Source organism: Polyodon spathula, chromosome 11 (genome assembly GCF_017654505.1).
Source record: "Polyodon spathula isolate WHYD16114869_AA chromosome 11, ASM1765450v1, whole genome shotgun sequence".
NCBI lineage: Eukaryota > Metazoa > Chordata > Actinopteri > Acipenseriformes > Polyodontidae > Polyodon > Polyodon spathula.
The window spans coordinates 19,136,504-19,152,289 of record NC_054544.1 but is presented as its reverse complement, the minus strand read 5'-3'; the positions used below and the strand labels follow the sequence as shown (position 1 = coordinate 19,152,289).

General features: G+C 39.0%; 1 protein-coding gene and 1 long non-coding RNA gene across 5 annotated transcripts in view; one reads left to right on the top strand and one right to left on the bottom strand.

Annotated features, from left to right (window-relative positions):
* Positions 1–1,334: 1,334 nt before the first annotated feature.
* LOC121323615 lies at positions 1,335–4,719 on the bottom strand. Its single transcript, XR_005951150.1, has 6 exons — positions 4,620–4,719; positions 4,280–4,322; positions 3,355–3,458; positions 3,067–3,139; positions 1,950–2,038; positions 1,335–1,435 (listed from the first exon to the last, which is right to left on the bottom strand). It is a non-coding gene; the product is annotated as an uncharacterized LOC121323615 (long non-coding RNA).
* Positions 4,720–5,244: 525 nt separating this feature from the next.
* vps8 (VPS8 subunit of CORVET complex) overlaps positions 5,245–15,786 on the top strand; it is a 142,698-nt gene continuing 132,156 nt past the window's right edge. For 3 of the 4 annotated variants that reach the window (XM_041263335.1, XM_041263332.1, XM_041263336.1), the window contains exons 1-12: positions 5,245–5,421; positions 6,169–6,237; positions 6,719–6,849; positions 7,384–7,480; positions 7,991–8,023; positions 9,026–9,080; positions 9,331–9,336; positions 10,327–10,451; positions 11,343–11,429; positions 12,085–12,152; positions 14,145–14,298; positions 15,197–15,256. In XM_041263335.1, coding sequence (XP_041119269.1) covers positions 5,344–5,421; positions 6,169–6,237; positions 6,719–6,849; positions 7,384–7,480; positions 7,991–8,023; positions 9,026–9,080; positions 9,331–9,336; positions 10,327–10,451; positions 11,343–11,429; positions 12,085–12,152; positions 14,145–14,298; positions 15,197–15,256 — 963 coding nt within the window. In that variant the 5' untranslated portion in view covers positions 5,245–5,343. The remainder of the gene's footprint in view (positions 5,422–6,168; positions 6,238–6,718; positions 6,850–7,383; positions 7,481–7,990; positions 8,024–9,025; positions 9,081–9,330; positions 9,337–10,326; positions 10,452–11,342; positions 11,430–12,084; positions 12,153–14,144; positions 14,299–15,196; positions 15,257–15,786) is intronic. The other variant, XM_041263333.1, reaches the window with a different exon arrangement.

Sequence of the window (15,786 nt, the reverse complement as noted above, 5' to 3'; positions counted from 1 at the left end):
TGGTTAAACTACTGAAGTATTATAAATATGGGTTAGACTATACTTGTAGGCATAGGCGTGCCAACTCAACATTCGCAAAACTGCTAGTTTACAATAAGGCACTACGATAAGGTTTTTAAATAACCACACTTACCTTCTCTAAGAGCTTCTAAGTAATGCACCCTGTCAAGTTCCGGTTCTAGGCCTGAAAGAAAATAATTGAAACCAGGTTTCTTTTTTTTTTCTGGTACTGATTTTAGAAATACTAAAAGAAACTTAAAAATTCAATGGTAAGAGTTTCAAAAGACATTGAAAAAGATGTCCAGCTGAAATATTTGTCATTTAATTGAAGTTGTTATGGATGATAGTACTGATTTTACCGCTTTGGTAATCATAGATGGTTTTGAAAGTCACCTGTTTTATATCACCTTGCTTAATATCATGCTTCGTTTATTATCACATTATTTTTCATAATCCATGACCTCTCTTAATATCATCTCACAAAGCCACTTATTGTCACGTTTTGTGCAGCCTGTCAAATGCTGAATGGCCGGGCTTTACCAGGTAACCACAGGATAGAATTAATTTAACAAAGCAACTAACAACCAATAATCATCTTGACATTTTGTGCAGCCTGGCAGATGCTGCGTGGGCGGTCTTAGTGGGATACAGTTCAGTTCCAAAACACTAACGTCACCAAATTTTTCTTTAACAGTCAGTCTTATTCACAGAAAAATACAAAGTGCAATGCCTAAATGATAGCTCTCATCAGTCGAAAATTCATGACTTTTAGATAATGACACAAACTGTTTCGTTCCAGTTAATGATACAAAACGTATTTGTCCTGTAGCAAACTATATGCATTTGTTTAAATGTAAAGAAAGACTCAGTGTACAGTACTAAAACACTGCTCTTTAATTCACCCTTAGTTTTTTCTTTCTTTTTTTCTCGCACTCATAATGTGCTGTCATAGGCAAACGCGAAACCTGGTTTATATAATGACCTGCTTTATGTCACGGATTGTGCCAGCACGGCAATCATGCTATAAAGCGGGTTCATCTGCATTTCTGATTTACAAAATGCTTAATCTTGAGACTTAATTGTCATATGGGTCAGGGCAATGGTTTGGCAAAGCTGATTAACAGCTAATGAATACATTAAAAACAGGAAAAAATAAAATCCTGTTTGCTGATGAGAAGATCTTTAACTCATTCTTACTAGATTTTACTGCCAAAAAGTGGTTGTACTTTTGATTTAGCCACATTCTGACCCACAAGACCATGTTGTTTGATCAGACCTCCCATAACTCATCGACACATGTAATTAACCAGCTGGATGAAGAAGGGCTTGCCTCTGTGCTGGTTGTAGAACTCTTCGGCCATCTCCCAGGACAGGACCGTCTCCTTCATTTGGGATATCATGAAACCTTCTTCCTGCACCTGCTCTAGGATTTCATCTAGTTTGGAAGAGACCAATAAAGGGGTTAGGGTCTGCTGGCTGGCCAATTTTAAGATCCTCATTCAAAAGGTGATCCCTTATGCACTGATCATGTCTGTCTATATGTGTGTCACACTGTACACGGTGAACACAATAACTGCCTTGCCTGCACTTTCTGATTGCATTTGAGTAACCCTGATTAACTAACCTTGAATGTGCTTGATGAATGTGCTTTGGGATTATGAGGACCCTCAGTATGTGTGTGCACTGTTTATTTTTATTTTATATGACAAGTGGAATCTCTCATTGGGATTCCAAATCCTATAACATGACAAAGTACAGTTTTAGATATACATTTTAATGTAAAGCTTTTTTTTCTGTCAAACATGCACTGGATCACCAAATATTTTACTTTAACCTTTACTAAAAACAAGTTAAAAGTATCAATAGTGGTAATGTTGTCTACATTTGGACATTTCCTGTTTCTGTAGGCACTGATCGAGGAGGTGCTGTGTGTTTTTAGTGTAACTCACCACTCGGTGCCCTGCTCCAGCAATTTCTTCTCCACTGTCAGCTGCTCCAGGACTGTTTTCCCTCACACTACAGCCACCAGGTCACCTCCCTGCAATCACTCGCAGGTTACAACACCTTGAAACACTGCCGCAATGCATATACAGTAACCTCTCTCCTTCTGACCAGACAATCTCACTGCCTGCCACTCCATTGTGTTCCATCATTTTTTTTTTTAACTCCTGTTTTTCTCACTAATTTAGAAGAATGTCCAGTCAATATTCCTTCAAATCACAGAAACTCCCCACAACAACACGGGAGAGCTGAAAGTCAGTTGAGGTCCTCTCAATCCAATGTCTGTTTAAGAGCTTGACAGCAACAATGAAAATGGTGAAGAAATGTTTTCAGTCTAGAATATTTTATTAGTTAGACTGGGCACACTTGATGTGTTTGTGTTTCATGCCAACAGTGTTAACAGTGGCAAGGCAAGTAGGCTAGTATAGTACAGTAGATGGAGCTGTTAGGAGAAAGGTGGTCTACACACAGAATGGCAACAATGGCCTGCAACCACTTCAATCTGGACTGTTTTCTTACTGTAAATTGTGTTACTTTCTGTTATGGTGAGGGAGAGTTTTTAAACAATAAATATGCAATGTTTCAGAACCACTTAATATACCACTATTTTCAAAAGACAGCATTAAAACTACATTATAATTGTTAAACCATATGAATGAATCAATACTTTAAAGTGAAGCTTATTTTTTGCTTTTACTGCATCTCCTCAGTCTATTTAGCAACGTAAGAGAATTGCATTTCTTTAATTGTGGTTCCTGAGCATTATATTTGTAATTATATTATTACAATAATATAATTATTCATAATGTGTGATTATAACATAAGAAACGTAAGGTTAATGCTACAGCTGTTTTCAGGTTACTCTCAGCGTAGTTATCCTCCCACTTTACCATTCTTGTCTCCATTCTTTTTTACCATGCTTATGCCACACATTTACTATGCCTTACCATAGCTATACATGGTTATTATAGTACTTTACTTTTCTACTACACTGTTATTCTTTCACCAAGCTATACAGCAATACACCTTTAAAAGCTAGAAAAAACCTAGTATGATTATACTTACACTAATAAAACAGAAAGGGGGGTTCACACTTTCCACAATATCGTTCTAGGGAATCAGTGCCATCAGTTTCAGCCTAAATAAAAGAGCACATTTAAGTGCTTTATGTATGAGAACATATCAAAACAAGGTCAACTGCCAACAGCAACTACAGAATATCAAACTGTATTTTATTCGCAAAACTGACTTTGAAAAAGAATGTCTTAAACCAACTCATGTGGTAAAGCTTGGTAAACTTTGAATATTGTAATACTGGATGCAAGAAATACCACATAGAGTTTTTCATCTTACTGTAGCGAAGTGTAAAAGGTCATCCCCCAGTTCATTTTGAATTTTCCTGAAGAGACTGATGACAGCTCTGCAGGGCCAACACCATTGCTGGTACACGTCCACCACTGTCAAGAGCGGAGAGAAGACGAGACAGGAGCAGAGCAGTGTTAGGAAGGCTGCAGGCATGGGACTTGTAGCATTTTATAAAACTTCACCCAACACATTCAATAGCATTCAACAAAACTGCATGCGTTATACAGATCCAGTGCCACAGCAAGTGCCACATTTCTTTTGGAGGATTTAGGATCTTTACATTAAATCTGCCTTTTCTTTTATTGGTATAAACTACCAAATAAAACATGGAATATAAGAAAGCTTCATCCACATAATGTGCAAAACATATTGCAATGTACACCCCATAGTAAACGCATAGCAACATGTAATGAACCAATAGTGAAAACATGGTAAAGCATGCCTAGATAGGCATAGTAAAGCATTTTAAACAAACATTGCAAACTGTGGTAAATCCACAGTATAAGCACAGTAAAACTGCAAAATGACCTTGCAAAAGTAACATGGTAAACATTGACTAAAAAAAAAAAAAAAAAAAACAGCCCACGACACCATCAATATTTTTGTTTCTGTATAAATCGACACAACATCTATAATGGTGTTATTTCAATGTTATAAATAGGAACACCTACCAGAAAAAGAGTACACCTATCCTGACTTTAACGATCAATGTTTGTTTATAGGTGCATGAAAATTGTTTACTGTACTGGACATTGTGAAATCAGAAAACAATATTTAAGGTTAAATAAAAATAAAAAGAAATATTCGCCACATGCAATGTACCACATTCTGCTATATAAACGTGTGCAACACTGCACTGCATTGTGCTCTTGAGTTTTTCTTCCGCGTTGATGTGTTGTACTGTCTAACTTACATGAAGTGATATTTCTTTTTCTTCCCAGCCATGGTAGAGACACCTATTGAAAACATTATAAAATAATGGATGAAAAAAAAAACGTAAACTCATTAATACCAAAAAATACACGTTAATGATGGTATTTTTTCTGGTCATTTAAAACATGACTTTCTTTTCGCAGCGATGAATTACAGGTAGCTTCACACACCGTTCTTACTGGGGCATTATTGTGATACACATCATTCATGTCTATACGAATACATTACATTGAGCTATCTTTTTGTGACAGCAATTAAAATACAGATATCCACTTTATTTGTTTACAATTAAGCGTTTTTAAGATATAAATTAGTCTTACCTAAATGGTAAAATCACTTGTGCTGTATTCCTGTTTGTTTGCAACTTTGATTGAGTTTCAATGGTTTTCCTTGACATTGGCGTATCTTCTTACCAGGCATTTAAACCATGTGACTAGATTCACGTGACAAAAAAAGTTCAAGGTAAATAAAGTGTACTTGGAAAGATTTACACCGAAACATGTTCAGGAGTGCAAAAAACTAGACTCCCCGAAGAGTGTTAGATTTTAAGTGAAACATTTCGACTGGTTAAAGACAACATTTAAAAAAAATCCATCCATCAAAACAATATATAAAAAGAAAAGGCATTTTGGATAGTTTGCATGTGCCTTTCATTTGAACGTGTGTGGCAGGAAACTACCCGTAGACAATGCAAACAAACTGGACAGGCAACAACGTGATCAGAAGGTAGTTACCCTGGTAAGCAATTATGTTTATACCGTTTCACTTCATCTGACACTTCCTCTTTTACAAAGGGCTTGGAAAGTGAAAATGGCCATAAAACCAGCACTGCTCTTCCCCGAGTGGGAGGGACATGTTACACAAAAAATTGTTACCCATTTCTAATGTCTGTCCATTCCAGGCTAGTTCCTGATTGGACTTGAATTTTGCAGTCATTTCGTCACATCCGAGTTACATATCAGGATGTGCGATTGTTTTTGTGGCAAAACAAAAACCATTTGCACGTATTTATTTATTTAATATAAATGTTCTTTTTCTTACGTCATGGAGATGTCGGAGTCACCAGAAACACGCAGCCTAGTGTCTGCTTCTTCTCAACTCAATCTTACGGACATTGACGCGGTGAGAGTACAGCTCAGAATATTTAAATTGTTTCTTGACTGTCGAACAAGTGCAGGTGTGTGTGTGTGTGTGTGTGTGTGTGTGTGTGTGTGTGTGTGTGTGGGTGTGGGTGTGTGTGTGTGGGTGTGGGTGGGTGTGGAGTACGTTCAGAATACCAAGGGCAGATACAGGGACAAGAACGACTGCAACTGCTGTTTTGTTTGCACTAAACATCTTGAGAACGCTGGCAGAACAACATTCAACGATCTGAAAATATTATTTGATTGTTGACAGACGCCTTTATCCAAGGCGAGTTACAGGTGTTACAGGGCAATACAATGTTACAGTGAAAAAACAATATTTAAATACAGCGTCGTTCACAGTAAGTGTAGATACTACTGCAATACAAAATGAGATACGATGTAACAGGTTAGGGTTAATACAATTTGTATCTACAATGACATAATAATAGTGCAAGGATATAGTGTATCAGCTGAGAATCCAGTAAGGTGGTTAGTAGAAAGGGCAGATCAAGAGATCTGCACGTACAGTCTAAACAGGTAATATTTCATTTTAATTAAATCTGCAGACTCAGTCCTGTTATCTAGTTTAATTTTACATTAAAATATGATTCGCCATATTCTTCCAAAGTCTAGCGTCATGTGCAATGTGATTCATCAGAAACCAGACATTGATGGCTTACCAGTTTGTTTGCATTGCTGTTTTAGCTGCAGACACGAAGCTGACAGTACTTTCATTTCATTCCAGATTGATGACAAGGAGTTTGATATTCCCCAAGTAGATACCCCGCCCACTCTGGAAAGTATTCTTAACGAGGTGAGACAGTAAGAGCTGCATAAACTCATTTCTTCAGTAATCTTGTGAATCATAGCTATTGGATCATTCCATCGCAAGCTGACCACATTCTTGGACGGAACTGCTTCAGTTTGTGGCTTAACCACGTGCAAGGGAGAAATGAGTTCCAGGGTCGGTGTTGTTTGCATGCAAAAGAAGAAATGTGTAATTTGGGCCTCACTTGGTGTCTGAAGGTGGTCAAAATTCCCACTCTGATGACTTTTGACCTGATTTTTCTCCATCTGGGTGATGGCTGTCCAAAACACGTAATGTTTGTGACGTTTCAAGGTTGGGCTTTCCAGCAGAACAAATACTATTGTGAGTGGTCGAACAAATCCCTTTGGTCCATTTGAGCTGGAATGACCCTACTGCTGTTGAAATGTATCATGGTTAGATATTACTTACTATATCCCTGGAATAACCCTGATCTTAAGAGGCACCCCCACCTGCACCTTTTTTCCAGCCTGAAGATGAAGATGAGCCCTATGTTCTGGAGGACACGTCCCTTTTGAACACAGAGAGCCTCGACACACACTCCTGTGAGACCTCCTCCCTAGCCAGCTCGGACAGCGGAGACCGGACACATATGAAAAGGTCAAAACACTTGTCTAGCATTGGCTTTATTGTTCATCAAAGGTGGGGTGTCTGACTGCATAAATAGTGCTTTATTTGTTGGTTGTTTATTAGTATGTCCAGGGACAGAAATAGTACTGTGATTGCATAGCAGTTTCATCCGTGCCAGGTTTTACTATGAGTTTATAATAAGACACACCTCTGCTTGTTTTCTGTTCACACTGTGGCTTAGTCCTCTGCAGCCACAGTCATCCCCATATCAAGTCACCACACTGTCATTCATTTCTGGTATTCCTTTCATTATACACTGCACAATGGTTCTTGACGACCCGATTGCAGTCTGGGTGGACACATATGATAATCAAATCTTTGCTTCAAATTGTTTGTTGGCCATATTGCTAACTGCTATGGGTCTTGTATGCAGTCACATGGTTCTGACTCTTGTATAAGGTGCCTGCTGTCTTTACTCCTTGCTCACGCTAAAGAGGTCACACATTAGATGAGCTTGTGTTTGATTCCCTCTTGATACAGTAACTGTGCCCTCCTGTATTTCAGAAGAAAGAGGTTTGCAGAGAGCAGCTCCACAGTCCATGGTTCAGTCCTCCGGCACAGCGTCCTGAAAGGAATCTCTGCGCAGATTGTATCTGCAGCGGTGAGTATCAAAGCAGCACCCAGTCCAGTACAGCATTGAAGATTGTGTATATGTGAGCTTTCATTTTGTTGTACTTATTTATTTGATTATTTTAATAAACCGTTTTGAGATATCAAATTCAGATTTTCAATGTGAAACTGTTTTGGATGAGCAACTGTTTTGAGATACTGGCTTTATGTTTGATACACAGCTGTACTCCATGATTCTAAAGTTTTGGTTGTTGTCCAATAAAAACATATCCTTTTGTACCCACATTTGTTTGAAGCATTTCATTTGCATACTTAGATTATTGGATATTTCTACTTCCCTACCACTGCTCAGTGTTTCTTATATTTGACACTGCCACTGGGAATGCTTCATTTATGTTTACAAAAACAGTCATTTCCAATTTAATTTTTATTAGTTTGTTAAAAAAAAAAAGTTATTTAATTTACTAGATGAACTGTGACAATAGCACTGGCTAAATGCACAAACTCCTAACCATTAAAACATTTTCTTTATATTATACAGGATAAAGTGGATGCTGGTTTGCCTACTGCAGTAGTAAGTAATGTGATTGTAGCTCTGAGACCACACCTCAGTCCTGACCTGAACACCCTCAGCCATTGAGATTGAATCCAGGGCTGGTGCTAGGATCCACTGGGCCCTGGTGCAAGAGCCTGAAGTTTTTTTTTTTTTTTTTAGCATTTTCTCCTTCTTTTTGGGAAATTTCTAGCTGTCTTCTGCTCTTTTCGTTTTGAACAACCCGACTTGTGTTCTGATGTGGAACAGTCTGTTGTTTTTTAATTGACACTGACCGATTATAAAGTTTCACGCTGAGTCCCGCCTACATAGCTCTGATTTGATAATGTGTTTTGACTGACAGTACAACTTTGCCACGGTTTATTTTTGAACCACCAGGAGAACATTTTTTGTTTTTCGGTAATGGACTTCGAAAAAAAAAAATAATAATAATAGGCATGGGCAAAGATATTCTAGAAAATCTTTGGTATGAGCCCCAGCAGAGGCTGGGCCCGGATGCAGTCGCATCCCTTGTGCCCTCCCTGACCGAATCAGTCCTGGGCAAAGGCTGACAAATTGAGAAAAATTCAACTGTGGACAGTCTTGGATGGCCAGACAGTTGCACGACTATAGAGCTACTGCCCTGCAGTATGAACTGGCGTCGCTGCTATCGTAACCTGGGGCAGAGTGAAGTCCGTTAGTGGCTAGTTAATTAGCCACAGGTGCCACCAGCCACAATGAGCCATGGTTTCAAACCCTTTTTTCCATTCTTTATTTAACTCATATTTTTTTGGAAGGAGAAAAAAGTCATATTAATTTTACAAAGTGAGAAGCAAATCACATTGAGATTGCTTAAGAAGATGTGAAATATGTAACTTAGTTATTTGGTTCTAGTTTTGTAAAATTAACAGCTGTCAGAAAATAGTTGCTAATTAAAGAAAATATGGTCCATTGAATCATCATAATGGGATATTAACTATATTTTTAATGGGATGTGACATTTGTGCACCAAGTAAGATGTCTTTCTTTCTGTGTAATTGCCAGACTGTGTCCAGTGTTATAGCTGTGGGGACATCGCACGGACTTGCACTGGTGTTTGGTAAGTTGCACTGGAAAGATGACTGGTAACTTTGTTAACAAAGAGGGTTTTTTTTTTTGCTTACTAAAGCCCTTTTAAAAATCTTGAATGTCTTTTAGAAACAAGTGTAGTATGCTGGAGTAACATTCTTAATAAATGTGTATTTTTAAAGCTATGGCATGATAACTATAAGTCATTGAAAGTGTTTAAACTGTGTTATGGAATGACTTTTTGTTTTTTTGCATTCCCATGGATGTTGTGGACCTATCAGGAAAAGGTACAGTAGCATGCCTGCTATTTCACTATGCTGTGCTTTAGAACACAGGGCATAGTTACATTTTTTTTTTATTATCTTACAGTTTTACAATCGTTGGATTCAACAGTGATATGACTCTCAAGGTTTAGTCTCATAGATTAAGTATTAATACCTCTTGTCTGCTTGCTGCACTATATTCATTTTTCTTGTCCATTGCTAATACTGACACATGAAACTTGCCTAGACTGATTCAGTGATTACTAATTAGTTGAACTGGCACACTGTCCTAACACTGGAGTGCAGTCTAAACTGTTAGAATAACTAATTAAAGCAGTTCATATATAATCAGTATATACTCTTGCTGTATCCATTTAAATATCTCTGTTGTTAATTGAACGATTAATAATGTTATTTCAGCCACTGAAGTAAAAAGCAAGCTTTATGAAGGACTTTTTACCAAAATTCAGTTGGCACCATTTATTGTTAAAGATATGAATGTTATAAAACTGGTACAATGCAACTTAGTGTTATGTTAATGACTCAGAAGTGTGCCTGAGTTGTCTGTTCCTAGTTTTATAAGATTAGCAGATTCTTTTCACACATTGGGGAATTGTATTTTGGTGTAAATGCCTGGATAAATGTGTTTGAACGCGCACTGATTCATCGGTCTTGCTGGGAGGACTGCCTTAGCCTTTACGCTTCTGTGGGTTTAGGGAGGCAGTCATCTGGGGATGGTTTGCCTCTTGAGTCCAGGGGGAGACTTCCATGGTTCAGTTGCTTTGTAACATCTGTGTGGGTTCAGTGGGTGAAACTGGCTTCACAGCAGATATTAAACTAAAAAAAAAAAAAACATTAGTAATGTGTTGTGAAGCTTCTTTTATTTAAAAAACCAAATGTAATGAATGGGAAGAATGGCACTGAGCTGATTAATCCCCCCCCCCCCCCGAGGTGTATATTACTGTGCATTCTCTTCAAAGTGCTGTGGGCTCACCTGCTTCTCCTGTCTCTCAGATCCGAACCAGGCCCTCCGTCTGTGTCTGGGCAGCACGGCGGTAGGAGCTCAGTACGGGGCCGTGTCCGCGCTCAGCATCAACAACGACTGCACCAGGCTGCTCTGCGGCTTTGCTAAAGGCCAGGTAATGAAAAGGAAAGCAAAGAGACTGTATTGGTAATGGCGAGTAGTTTAAGGCATTTCTGTGTGAAGTGCAGGGGGAATCGTGCATTTGGGAGCTTGCAGGTTCAAAACCCTGTCTGCTGGGGACCCAGAGGGGGATTTTGCACTCCGATGGGGAAGGGAGTTGGGAGGTGGTTTGCCTCATCATGTCGCAGTGAACCCTACAGGCATCAGACCAGTCAGAGACCAGTCAGGATGAGCTGTTGCCCCTGGGTTCAGTAGCTTGGCTACTGTCGTGGAAATTCTAATAAAAGGAAGAGAGACTGCAAGTTCCAAACACACAGGCCTTTATTTCTTAAGTTTGCAAACTGAGAACACTCTCAACACACAGGGTGCTAGATAATCATCGAGTAGTGTTCCAACATACAGAGTTGGATCAGTTTCTTATATACCTTAAAACTGTCAGTAAGGCAGAGGGTTAGCCAATGCTGATTCAGATATTAGCATATAAGGGAAACAATTTATAACTATGCATACGTGGCATATAGCTAAGCAAGCAAATAACAGAATGGCTGTTTTGTGTGTATGTGCAAAGAGACATGTCTGGCTCATCCTATCCATTGTCTCACAGCTGCAGCTGCAGTGTAGGCAAAACTTTATCTTAAGCAAAGCATACAAGGTTATGCGAGCAAGGTTGTAGGACTGCGAGATGCCAGTACTTTTCTATGTCGAGCCAATTCTATTTCCTATAACATTTCTATTACACTACTTAGGTGAAGTTAGGGGATTTACTTGACAATAAATAGCCTGTTTTATCTTCAGTCCTCTTCAGTTGGTGCATTGTTTGACAGTATTTACACTCATGTCTTCAATAGTGAGACTATGTCCTAAATAGTATTTTATTTGTATCAAGATCACAATGTGGGATCTGGCGAATGGGAAGCTGCTACGAACCATAACAGACGCCCACCCTCCTGGAACAGCTATTCTGCACATCAAGGTAACACTAACTACCTATCCCTAGTCTTTTACCACTGCGTTGTTAGGTGACTGTCACTGCAACACAAACCCAGCAATGCCTTGCTTCTGTATCCTTCACTCCTAGGAGAACAGATTGATGCAATATATAGTTAGTCAAGTCAATTCACATCGGCTGATCTTTTTAATCTGTCTGATAATTGCAACACCGTGGTATCTTTTTACAGTTACTAACTTGGAATGATTTTTGGGATCCCCTTGTGGCTCCCCTGGTAAAGGAATGACTATGTGTTGTGAGGGTGTGTCAGGGGAGTGCAAGTTTACATCCTGGCTGTGCCAAGTTGCCAATTTTACCTGGAGGTCCTACAAGGAGTGATGCAGCTCCTTCTGGGCAGGCTCCCGGTATTCTTGAGTGGACGCTAGCAAGGATGGTCTTCCAGGGGCCGGTATCTTGCTGATATCCACAGTCAAACTCTTTGATGTAAAGGGGTGATTGCATTGCTGTGGGATTGGAGGAGACCCACTGGCATCTAGGAACACAATTGAACGTTTCTGAATTGGGGTGAAAAACCATGGTTGCTCTGGTCCAACAACCTGAAAAACACTTAGAGACTCAGTACTGAGCACCAAATACTCTGTGTGACTGTCAGCTAACTGTGGCTCTTCATATTGTTTAGTTTACTGATGACCCAACACTAGCTATTTGCAACGACAGCGGAGGATCTGTGTTCGAGCTCGCCTTCAGGTAAGACCTTGCATATGGTTTATATACAACAAAACATGCTGAAATGGTCTTGATTTCCAAAAAAATGAAAAAGTTGAGCCTGTTCAGATACTACCCTGTAATTCTCTAAGGGTCTGGAACAGCATGTGCACCCAGAGCATTCAGTCTGGCTAGCTGGTATAATATTGTCTTAAAATGAACTTGTGACCAGGTCAGATGTTATTACATTCATATTGGCAACATTACAAATGTGAATTTTCTGAACTATTTATTTAATCAGGTTTTCCATGGTTAGGTGGTGGGAGATTTTAATAGGCTTGCTAATGTAACGCTTTATAAATGTATCACACCTGTGCAAGCTAAGTTCAGAGGATGGTGCCACTAGGTGTGAAAAAGACACATTCAGAGGGCAGAAATAGGGAAGCAGTAGTGACAATGTTGCTATTTCTAAAATAATTTTTCTGTAGCAGTGACCTTGGAACAGGCACAATAGTTCTGACAATGAAGTGTTTTTTTTTTTTTCTAATTGCTCTTCATAATACTTTCATAATTGTGGGTCAGGTGTCCATGCAGGTAGTAAATTGATTGGAATGTGTGCAGCAGGGGGCAGCGTTGTAACTCTGCATTACCTGTGTGTCCTTCACACATCTCTGAATATCTGCACATATTAGCTATCACCTAAACCTGAGGATTTGGGGCGCTCCAGGACCAGGGTCGGAGACCCCTGCTCTACAGTGTAACTATTTTTAATGGAAATGTGTTTATATTGAATTCTCATTGTATAACTTTAAAATAAGGAAATAAATAGCAATTGTTAAAAAACAACAGCACTGTCCTAGACAGAGCCCCATCGCACAGGGCCTTGTGGGATGCCTGCTTATCATTGGTAACCTGTTCAAGCTATAGCAGGGTTGCTCTTATTTGCTGTTCCAAGGCCAGCATGTTGTATGTGCTGGACGCTACTAACCTGTTAATGGACTAAGGTTGCCTTTTTTTATACAGTGCACGTCATTCCCTTACCTCTGATGTTTAATGGGTCTTACTGCAGTTTTACAAACATTGCGTATCTTAAGTTTTGGTAAATTTTGGAATACATTTTTGCTATGCTGTGTAGGCTAGATCAGCCCAAGTGTGTCTATAGAAGTAAGGACCATACCCATCTAGTGCACAGCAGTGTAATTTCAGCAAATCAAAGGGAAATTGGCTTTGGTGCTGGCTCTTCCTTTTATAAAGACACTTTGGTTAATACAACTTATATAGGATATGCCGATGGCAGGCAACAAGAACTGATTTAACATAAAAGGCATCGCCATTCATTAAGAGCCCTGATCATCTCTTCAAAATCAGACTATTGCATGGTTCATTCTTCTTTCTATTAGGGCATCGCTAAATAATAATAGAGGTTTGCAAAGTCGTTCAGAACAGGAATTGCAGGGTTAGTGTGATTGGGCATGCTTTGTTAAAATGTCAGTATAAACTAAGGCTAAATTAACAAGCAGTTAAGAGTAAGAGATATTGCATTACTTAATGGCTTGGTTCTATTGTAATATTGTTCTAGTGTAATTGCTTTGTTTGATTTCCAGAATGTAGTGTATTGTGTGATTGCAAGTTAAAAAATGCCATTGTTTTAAATAGAATCCTAGTAAATAATTCACTCTGTGTAACCAACATGATCTCTGAACTTCAGATGGCTCTTGCTTCTATAAAGACACTTTGGTTAATACAACTTATATAGGATATGCCGATGGCAGGCAACAAGAACTGAAGAGCAGCTCCTGGACTCGGGAGAAAGCACCAAACATTTATAAAATGCACAGTATTTGAATAATTCCTTTAAGACTGCTTGGTATAATTGCAAACGTCTTCTAAATTTAAGAGTACTGTAAAAATGATATTACATTTAAAGCTACCTACAACCTGCAGTATTGTGTATGTCATACAGTGCCCCCAGCAGCTCCTGCCTTTAGGGGTTCTGTCACTCAGGCATGCTTTCTTTTTCTCGTTTCACCCCAGGAGGGTGATGGGAATGAGGACGTGTGAATCCAGGTGTCTGTTCAGCGGCTCCAAGGGGGAAGTCTGCTGCATAGAGCCTCTGCACGCCAAGAAAGAGCTGAGAGATCACCCCATTGCACAGTACTGCCTGCTCGCCATGGCCTCCTTGACAAAGGTACACTCTGACTGCAGGAGTATGGGCTGGAAACTCTGAAACCCTAAGGCGTCGGTGTTGACGTTAAAAATGATATAGAAAAAACAACAACAAAAAAGCAGTTGCCTTTATAACTTAAACTGTATTACAGAATCTGGAGTAATGCTAAAAGAAAAGGTATCACTGTCTGTAGTGGTTAGACAGCGTTATAGAGCCCAGTGTTCAGTAATACTGTAGAAAAGCCATTGAAGCTGAAATACAGTGATAACCGATGCTTTAGAAGCCATGTTCTCACCTCTTCTCCACTTGTTAATTCATGATCTGCTAAGTATTTTGAATATAACACTGTACTGGTGCCTGTACTGCCATTGGTCACATGGTCCACGGGAGTGAGTTCTTAAACTGCAGCACTGTGTTCAAACTCAGAACTAGAAGTAGGAAGCAGCAGCACTTTTTCATCTGTCAGTAGAATATCTGCAAATTCCAAAATTGAAACATAAAGCAAATAACCACATTTTCAACAGAAGAAAGGGGGGGCAGGGATCAGTGCTAATAAGAGGCAAACTATTGGATTTAAAACCTTGTTTAGCACTATTTCAATTCTGAAACTTTTTTTACTTGCCATCTTTTTATAGTTAAATTATTTGTACGTTCTCTGATCGATCTTCTGCATGGTAACAATTGCGGTCTCCATAAAAACATTTAACACGCAATGGGGATTTCTTTATTTTTTCTTCTAATTTGAGTGAAGAAGAGTATGTGAAACAACAGAAGTTCCTGAAGCTTGTTATCTCTCCAATTCTCAGTGCAGATCATCTCTGCAAGTGTAAACCCAGCTATTGATGGCAGCTTCATTCAGTAGTGATAGAATAGACATTTGTTAAACATGAATAGAAAGCTTACAGTATATTTCTTTCAGATTTTAGTCATCGGATTGAAACCATCTCTAAAAGTGTGGATGACATTTCCTTATGGCAAGGTAAGCGCCGATAAGTCCTGGTGGGCAGGCAGTTGGTTCAGCCAGATCAGTCACTGAAAAGATGAAAAATGATTAATAAAACTAACCATCATCTCCTATACAAAGCATTTTACTAATGGTTATGTTGTAATGTAGTAAACTGGCCAGTAGGAGTAGATGTCCAATGCTGACGAAGCAAATCACTTGTCAAGACTCTGTATTGTGTCCAGTGTGGTGCGAAGAAAGGAACACTTTTTTCAAAACAAGAACAGCTCTCTTTCCTCTCTTTTGTCCTAACTTATTCTATTGCGTGCCAATCAATGGCAATGAACTTAAGAATTGAGTGATTTAAGGTATAAAGTCTCTGGTCAAGGGGCTTCATACTAGGTTGTTTCCAAAAGTAACCACTGGATGGCATTGTTGAGTGTTTTTTGTAAAACACTTTTGCAGTTACGTCATGTATTAGCTCTGGGGTCATTCAGTTCATTTCTTACCTTAGCCTTTTCAGCTTTTTGCCTTACAATGTAAAGATGAACTTTGACACTATTGTA